The following is a 9,522-nucleotide window of genomic DNA, read 5'->3' as shown; positions in this document are numbered from 1 at the left end:
TTTGACTTGTGTAATTTGTGATGTTGTGGCATACATCACACAAAACAGGGGTTCTGGTTGACTAAAGGAGCTGTCTATAGGGATCATAATAAAGTGGGCTTCCACCACCATTACGACCAAATTGAAAACTTTTCAGATTATAATATTATTATATGGGCAAACGTAGTGCAATAACTGTCGTATTTTACACTCTTTATATTTCTAATTAGTTTTGTCTGAATAATTTGCTAAAATATACCCATTTTACCAGGCAGGTAACAGTTCTGGAGAAGAAATAGAACTCAAATAAATAAATAAAAAGCCAGGTTAATTTTATTGGTTGCATTAACAGCGTGATAAATGACATTGCTTCATGACTTTGTAATATAACTTCTATTGCAGAACAAGCTTTAAAGTTTACTCGGACGCATGATTAAAGGCATTGTAATTGACAAAATAATCCATAAATCTTACCCATCATACACTTGAAGTATCCTGTGCAATTTTAAAAGAAACATGTATTTTCTTTTTTTTTTTTAAATGAATCTGGTACTGTACAAGGTTAAATAAATCTCTTTTTGTAAGCCCTACTTTCAGACAGTCTTGCATTTCCTCCTTGATCATTTTCTTTCATGTTAACCAGCTGCTTCCCACATTGGTAGACATGATCTGCAGCCAGCAACTTGCAGAAACCTAAAAAATACATGGAAAATAACCTAGGAAGTGAAATAGTAAAAGACTGCCTGGAAGTTGGTACCAGAAATCATTTAAAAAATAATACAGATGTGGTTTCAAAACTACACTTTGAAACCTATATACTGTGGTGGATTCAATTGCAGGTAATCATTTTTATTGTGATTAACAACAGGTTTTTTAGGGGATGAGCAGCAGTGCTGATGATGCCTTGGCCAGAGTCTGAATGTACTGCTTAACGTCACTTCCAAAATAGTCGATGAGGAAGTAATTGGCAATTCCAACAACAGACATGAGAAACAGGAAGGAAATGATGCGCTTCCCAAAAAGGTAACCTGGGGTACTGCAAGGGAAAAGAAAGGGGAACAAAATAAGCTGAGGGGAGGTAGCATGATGATGTCATAACATTTTTTTAACTCAGTAGGTTTTTAGTTGTAAAACATATATGTACATACTAGAGTTAATAATAGAAACAACTTCAGTATGTAGCACACACATGTGCAAAAAGGCTGTCCCACATGACAGCTTAATGGTAAGTAGCTTCAAATACCCTTTTAATTGCTTTTGTTACATTTCGCTCACTATTTTTATGGGGTTTTAAATCGTTGAGTAGTTCTGGGTTCTCCTCCAATGCTGGGTTACAATGTGACCCTTCAACTGCCAGCCCCACCTACAGAACCACTCCGAATGATTTGCAAACACTGAACAAAGTAAGGGAAATGTGACAAAAAAGCAATTCAAAATGACTTTTCAAGTTACTTACTATTTACTGTAAGCAAACCACATCCCTGCCATGTATTCTGTAATATATAAAGGGACCCACTGCCAAGGCAGAGGGCAGTGCCATCATGATTGTGGTCCTACACTCTATTACCAGGCTATGCCAAGAAATGTAATACAGGTTATTTTCATGCCCAATGGACCTTGGTGCACACCCTAACCTGACAACTATATGTGTGGCCCCATTAAAGTAGGTAAACAATGACAGCTAAAAGTCAATCTTTCCAATGGTGTTAGGAGAAACATGTATCTGCCTGACATTTCTTCTTGGTTTACTTCAAAACAATACAGCAGGAGATCTGAGCACATTTTCAGTGGTATGTGTTGATGTTAGATAAATACCTTTGAGATGTCTCGCCCATGTAGCCAACAAAGTATTTTTGCCTCACAAACAGGTACATCAACCCAGAAAAGGCTGCAGGGGCTAAAACAATTGAGAATAAATGTCATTTCCAAAATAAAGCAACAAAGAACAAACTGTACTCTAGTCCTGGTATTTAATTAATGGGGTTAACTTGTCAGTAAAATTGTGTCTTTGCAAAGTCAAAGAATAGCGTAAATGTAAGAATACCAAAAACAAAACATTTTTAGTTCCTAATAGCATTTAGCAAAATCCAGTTGCTGCAGTAAGTTCTCGTGATGGGTTTTAATGGTTACAGGTAGAGCTAAAACACAGAAACATAAAAAGCTAAAATAATGACAATGTATTTCATGTGTTTCTGCTTTAGTAACCTTTGTACAGTACTTCAAAGGTCACATGTTTGCTTTACCTTGACTGCAGAATATCCCAGCACTCCACAGGACAGCAATGAAGGTTGGATAAGCATCCATGCAGTTTTGGCTGAAAAAATAAATCAATTATGCTTTTTTTAATTGATTTAATTTTATTTAATTTTATTTTTTTGCTGGTCAAGATGCATACAGATGCCAAATCTCATTGGTTTGAAAAAAAGAAAAAGATTATTGTTAGATGTCTTATTTTGTGTATTGGTTTGGTTTATTTTACACTTACAATGCTCACTACATTTATGGTCATTGCATAATGCAGAAAAAAAACCCTACAGATTGAATGGCATTCTGTAAGTAATCAGACAGTCATGTGTGTCAGTTTGAATGGTGAAACTTCAAGAGGATAGTTACTACATTGTGCAATATTTCTTCACTCCTTTCTGTTTTTACTTAAACAATTTCATAAGTGTACCCTTGGCTGATACTTCCTTTTTTTTTTTTTTTTTTTTTTAAATAATGCAAAGATGTAAAAAAAAAAAGGCATTTTTACAGCTTAGGTTTATCTCTCCCTAACCAGGATTTCTCTGGGTCCCTTCTTTTCTTGCAACTAATCTATAAAGATCATGACACGTGCCAAAGGAATCTTGAGCCAACCATGATGACCTCTAGTAAAGAATAAAACGATGATGTTATGATTATGTTTTATGTTATAAGGTGCCGCGATCACCTATATTAGTAGGCTGTATATAAATGTGTCTTCAGCTGTTGTATTTCTGGTGAATGTTGATTTCCATATTGAAAATGATCAGGTCACTTCCTCATCCAAAGAAATGGGAGTGAACACATTTCTGCCAGTGTGCATTCCTAACTGGACCTGACTGACAGAGTCACAGTAATCCTGTTCTGTTACCAGTGGGAGACTGTTTTCTAATGCTCTGTTAACTCCCAGTGTCAAGGCTGGTCTTTAAAACAAGTAATACAGAGAGATTGGTGCGGCTCTCCCTCGGTCACTGGAGACTGGTGCTGCTGTCCCTCGGTCACTGGAGACTGGTGCAGCCCTGGTGTGGACGTGCCTACTGCCTGTGGAGTTTGAGTAAGCGTGACTACTCCCGATAGTAATCAAAAGTGGCAGCATTCCCATATCTGCAGCCAAGTAGTTGATTACCATGACTGCGATGTCTGAGAGGGACACTGGGTGGTGTTGCAGTTCCCAGGCTTCCTATTGCTCCCCATCTCTGGCCCACAGCAGGTTGGCCATCATTGGGAGGGCCTCCTGAAAGTTCCCCTTAGGGTCCATCAGCCAGTCAGAGATCTCCCTCTTGGGTGTTGGACAGTTGGGCTCCTCCCTCATGGGCACTGGAACGTGCACTGGCTTCTTCTGGGGATGACCGCTCCTTCCCTTTTTCCTCCTTCTTCCTCCTTGGGACCGGCAGTTCCACCTGCCATGGAGGGGGTTGGTTGGGTCATATGTGTCCGACCTTGCCAACGGCAAAGCACCAATCTTCCTCTTTTAAACCGGTGAGGCAGACGTCTATCCCTTTCTCCCAAAAATCGCCCACAATTTTATTTTTATTTTTTATTTTAAAACAAAACACCCGCAATATTGTTCCTGGCCTGTGTAGTGAAGGCGCTGTTTATCCCACGTCCTAACACCAAGTGTGACATGGATGGCTTGTGGGGACATCAGACCAAGAAGTGACACAAAATGGTGAGTGAATGTGCTGTTGCGCTGGTTTATTGCAAAATAAAAGGTTTAACGAAACAAAACACTCAAAATAAACGACACGATGGCCAAAACAGACAAACACAACAGACACGGAACACACGTAGCAATTGTTATGTTTAAGCTTTTACTTTCCCTTTCACTCACGTCTTGTTCTACCTCTGAACGCACTAACCTTAATCAGCCAAAGCTGCGGGTTTATATACATGTGACCATCTCCAAATTAATAATAAATTAATCAGTCAGTCTGGAGACGGACACATTCTGCACGAGTTTAGCATGGATGGAAAAGTTTAACCCCATCCATGCTGCAAAAAAATTAACAATACAATTAAGTGTTTTTACACACATAAACAATATGTTTTAAATAATAATACAACAAATAATATAATACACACAGGGGCGGGGTGAACCCTCTAACAGTGCCACAATATGAAGATTACTTATTATCTCAGTTTATCTTAAAACAACTTAAAGACTAAATAGCTGATATCATCATTTTAGCTCCAATGTGCATTTCCCTCTGTTGTAGACTGAAGCTAAATTCACTGAGCATTGAGCATGTATGCAGCCTGCATGATGTGCTTGAGTACAGGTAGAGTTAAAACAAGTTCAACCGCATGGGCGTTGCATTCTTTAGTGTTCTCAGTAGTCCACAGAGGAGAATGCACCTTAAATAATAAATATTATTATTCATTTCTTAGCAGACGTCCTTATTCAGGGCGACTTACAATTGTTACAAGAGATCACCTTATTTTACATACAATTACCCATTTATACAGTTGGGTTTTTACTGGAGCAATCTAGGTAAAGTACCTTGCTCAAGGGTACAGCAGCAGTGTCTGCTACCAGGAATTGAACCCATGACCTTCTGGTTAAGAGTCTAGAGCCCTAACCACTACTCCACACTGCTGCCCCTACAAATACAAATAATACAGACGGATATGCAAAATCATTTTCCACTAGTCTGTGTGTTAAACTTGTATAAAACAATGGGAGATTGTATCTGCTTCTGGTTACTCTTCACTGGCTTGCAAACATATTTACATCAATACCACAGGCATAATAGTACTTTGAATGTTTGAATGAAACAAGATCTTGGTAGATCCACCAAAACACTGCTGTGTTTCTGCTAAACATGGTTTGTTCATCAATGTACTGTATTTCTAATAACAGAACATCATTTGAAACATGATTATATTTCCAGAGATTGACGTATGTATTTGTGCTGGTGCTTTCCCTGTTTACCATAAGCCCAATGCAGTACATGAATACCAAGAAGACATTATGAAATATACAGTTACAGTATACTAAATAGCAACTTGCTACTGGTCTGAAATATCACGTTATCTTAACTAATTTAGAATCACATTTTTTGTTTCAGGCATCACAAACCTCAGGGGTTCGAAGCTCCTCATTGGTCACGAAAGGGCTTTCAAACGTGTCTTCTCTCTCTAAATTAATCTAGTACGCTAAACCAGATGTTTAAGAATTACACATACATATTGCGGTACAGATTATAAACACATTGTACAATTTGTTTTATTTTGGACTATACTCTGGATGCACAAAAAACAAGTGTTATTGACAAGGAAGACCACTGTTTTTGTGACTTACTTTGCACAGTAGACACGCTCAAACGCAGGGGTTCCTTGCCTCAGGAAACTTCTAGAAGTGTGAGTTTTGCCTTCATGTTCCACTTTCTGAGCAAAGAATACTAAAATGAAACAATCAAGATGTAATACCTTGTTTGGTCTACGATTTCCATGTTGTCTTTTCATATACATATATGAAAATGAATAAACCATGTGTCCTTTTCATAATAAACACACTATTATTAAATAATTCTAAAATATCTATATATATAAAAAAAGACTTGATAAAAGAAATACAAAGCATTTCAGTACAAAGCTGGGATATGAGTTCACCTCAAACCCTACCTAATACTTGAAGTTTTATCCTAATAGTACAGCAAAAACAATTAAGCAATAAATATACCTACTTTCTAACAGAATACAACCTAAAATTTGACCAAATAAAATGATAGCCATTACCAAAATATAACTGCTACATATTTGTTTGTTACTACATTTTAAATTATATATATATAAAACTGTAAAAATAAATAAATAAAGTCCCATCTCAATTGCAACTTTCTAACTAGCAGAACAGTCACAAATGAGGATCATGTCTTACGATTTTGCAGAGCACTCAGCAGAGTTACCAGGGTAAGCAGTACTATATTCTCTAGGATGTCCTCGTCCATTTTAGCTGTATATTCAGAACCAGTGGAAACACTTTCTGCTTCACTTCAGTGTGCTGGTGGTGGTATCAAATGCATGAAAAGAGGAAGTGTATTTATCGTTCATACTGCGGATACGTGTGTTTCCTTTGTAAGGCTGGGACACCACTAGAGGTATTCATTTAGTCAGATTAACTTGAACAGCAACATTTGTCGTATAGGTTCTCTTTTTTTCTATTTACTCCCATTTAGCCTCTGTTTTATGCAAATCTTACATATATTATGTGATGTATGAAAGCTGTATATCTATCTTGAAAGTCAGTTTTACTCACAAAAGACAGCTGATCTGGTTGGATAGCAGATGCTCACTTGGCAGGTGCTTCTAAAGAATTCCTGATGTTTCACAAGGAACCGTCACATAACCCTCCAGGACAATTAAAACACCTTGAAAAGAATGCTGTTGTGGATGCCCACTGTAAGATTTCATATTTTTTGTAAGCTGAATTTTTAAATATAAAATCCTATTTAAATTACATGATCTTTCTGTTGGCACCATCTGCTCTCTCTCTCTCTCTCTCTCTCTCTCTCTCCCTCTCCCTCTCCCTCTCCCTCTCCCTCTCCCTCTCCACTCAACAACTCAACTCAAAGTAAACTATACATGGGCAGCTAATATGAAGTGTTGTAGTAGCTAATCCATCACATTTACCCAGTGGTTCTCAACATTATTATTATTTAAAATGCATACGTGACATGACATTCTTTTAGATGGCGCGGGTTGATTCTATGGTAGTATCTGCGGACCAGATACGCCTCTGCTATATATATATATATATATATATATATATATATATATATATATAACATTTCGGACAAAACCCCTTATTCTTTCTACACTGCTGAAGAAATGTCCTGAAATACATGATTTTTATAATCATTTAAACCTTTTGTGTACATCCAAAAAAAAAACTTCTTTTTTTTTTTCATTTTTGTACATTTCAGTTATAGTTCCTTCCTCTAGGGCAAGTATTGCATGGTGAAGGTCTCAATGGTCGCAGGCCAAGGAAAAAGCCACTCTTAGGAAAACGTCACAAGGACAATCGCTTAAAGTTTGTAAAACGACATTTGAATGATGGATATGAGTTCTGCTCAAAGGTTTTGTGGAGTGATGAATCATAAATTGAGCTATTTGGTCACGCTGATAGTCGTTATGTTTGGAGAAAGTCTGGTGAGGCGTACAAAGAAAAGAACACCATACCTACTGTCAAGCATGGAGGTGGTAATATCCTTCTATGGGCTGTTTTTTCTCTAATGGCACACAAAACTTAGTTCCAATACATGGTAAAATAGATTCATAGCATACCAAAAGATATTGGCCAATCATCTGAAACCCTCCGCTACAAAACTTGATTTAAAGTGCAACTTGACGTTCCAAAACGACAGCTATCCAAAGCACACATCAAAATCTACTTCAGAATGGTTAAAGAAGAATAAAATCAGTCAAAGTCCAGATCTAAATCTGATTGAGAATCTTTTGTATGAGCTGAAGAAGGCTGTGCACAAGAGAAGTCCTCAGAATTTGAATGAACTGGAACAAGTTCAAAGCAAACTGAAAATCAGTTTAAGACAGAGACAGACAAAGAAAAAGAAAAAAACTCAAGAGTGGGACAAAAGTAACCAAGGTGATTACAAACATCATAAAAAAGGAAAGTATATAAATATCAACATAAAGCAACATATACACTACTTTGATACTAGAAAGTGGGGTCCTAATACTCGCGACACAGGAAGGAAGTATTTAGTGCGGTGGAAGGATAAATGACTTGACCAGATCAAAGTGAAACTACTGCCTTGAAAACCAAATTTAAAAAAAAATTAAAAGGAACTTGGTAGTGACCTCTTTAATGTGGAGGGACAGTGAATGTGTCATTGATTTTGAAGTGGTAGATGTCATGGTTTTTGTGATATTTTGTATGTGTTTGTTTATAAACTATAACTGTGTCTTTAGTTTTTCCTGTCTAATTACAGTACTTGGTATACTATGCAATACTATCTCTACTATGCAAGACCTAATATAATAATATACACTTACACTTTTGAAAAACAAACTCCAACCAAAATCATTGACGGGGAAGTGCACATTATTGTTGAAAGCTTTATTATTACAACATTATTGTTGGGTTGGGAGTGCTGATCATCTTGGATATCTGTTTCACTTGCAGTACCCATGACATTTTGCTTTATCAATAAATATATGATCATAAAGTGCAAACCTTGTCAGGGATAGCATGGGATTATTTTAAAACAATGTGACACTATTCAGTTGATTTTACCCTGGCGGTTGTAGTGGCTCACAGTAATTATTGAGTGGTGCTCTTGGTCCCTCTTGTGGACACTTTTAATACTTATTGTTGTTGCCAAGTGGGACATGGCCTGCTCTAGACCACAGTAAGGAAGGGCCCTAATAAAGAACACAATGTTCCAGGATTTAGATCTATTAAAGGAAATTCTGCTCCATTCTTGTGAAAGGGAAAATACAACTGGTAAAAGGTTTTTGTCCTTTTAACTCTGCCAATTACTCCTCGTTCAAGTCAGGTATCCATGTATTCTGTGCTGTATAAAAAAAGGTCCTGTATCAACTAAGAGGATGAAAAATATACTTTGAGGTTGTATTCATTAAGGAATGGTCACATCTTAAACCCCTTGCAGACCTGTCACATTAAGTAAGTGTCGTCTTGGCTGCCTGGGATGACTCTGCCCCCTATTGAAAATGTTATGATAGGTGTATCAGATTTCTTTTAATCCCTGTATATATTAATTATAATAAATACACAAACACATAAACATGTCTGTCATTAACATTTTTGAGTAACAGAAACAAGGGGTTGAATAACATCTGTATGTCTGTCTGTCCAACCGTCCGAGTATGTCATTTTCTTTGTACATATATCCAAATAATTTTTTAACCAATTGTGATAAAACTTTGTCAAACATTTTTTCATGTTCATAAAGTGGATGTACAGGTAGTGAACAAAAAAAAAATGGAAACACCTGGGTAAATGAGGGTCACCAAGTATATTGAAAGCAAGGGCTTCCACACAGGTGTGGCTCATGTGTTAATTAAGCAAATAACATCCCAGCATGCTTAGGGTCATGTATAAAAATGCTGGACAGGCCTGGTTGCCTATAATTATGGCTAGCATGTCTGCAAGAGGCGACCTCCGTGACTTTGAAAGAGGGGTGATTGTTGGGGCGCGTTTGACAGGAGCTTCAGTGACCAAGATAGCTCAACTTGCTGATGTTTCACAAGTTCATTGAAATTGTAATTTCCTCTTTTCAGCTATATATGTATATGTTTTGAGATTTAATTTTTACTCTT

The 9,522-nt window shown here is 37.0% G+C and overlaps 1 protein-coding gene across 1 annotated transcript; it reads right to left on the bottom strand.

Annotated features, from left to right (window-relative positions):
• Positions 1-290: 290 nt before the first annotated feature.
• On the bottom strand, positions 291-6,276 carry LOC117406721 (arachidonate 5-lipoxygenase-activating protein). Its single transcript, XM_034010999.3, has 5 exons — positions 6,101-6,276; positions 5,522-5,621; positions 2,223-2,293; positions 1,795-1,876; positions 291-1,015 (listed from the first exon to the last, which is right to left on the bottom strand). Exons 1-5 carry the CDS (start codon positions 6,168-6,170, stop codon positions 853-855), a joined length of 486 nt encoding a protein of 161 aa, XP_033866890.1. The 5' UTR covers positions 6,171-6,276; the 3' UTR covers positions 291-852.
• Between the last annotated feature and the right edge of the window lie 3,246 nt (positions 6,277-9,522).

Source organism: Acipenser ruthenus, chromosome 9 (assembly GCF_902713425.1).
Source record: "Acipenser ruthenus chromosome 9, fAciRut3.2 maternal haplotype, whole genome shotgun sequence".
Taxonomy (NCBI): Eukaryota; Metazoa; Chordata; class Actinopteri; order Acipenseriformes; family Acipenseridae; genus Acipenser; species Acipenser ruthenus.
The sequence above is the reverse complement of the archived record's forward strand: the minus strand, read 5'-3'. Positions and strand labels throughout refer to the sequence as shown.

Coding starts and splice junctions, on each gene's coding strand:
- LOC117406721 (XM_034010999.3), bottom strand. CDS start 6,170: ATGGACGAGGACATCCTAGAGAATATAGTACTGCTTACCCTGGTAACT. Junction 5,622..6,100: donor GCTGAGTGCTCTGCAAAATC/GTAAGACATGAT, acceptor GTTTCATTTTAG/TATTCTTTGCTCAGAAAGTG. Junction 1,016..1,794: donor ATGGGCGAGACATCTCAAAG/GTATTTATCTAA, acceptor TTTCCCTTGCAG/TACCCCAGGTTACCTTTTTG.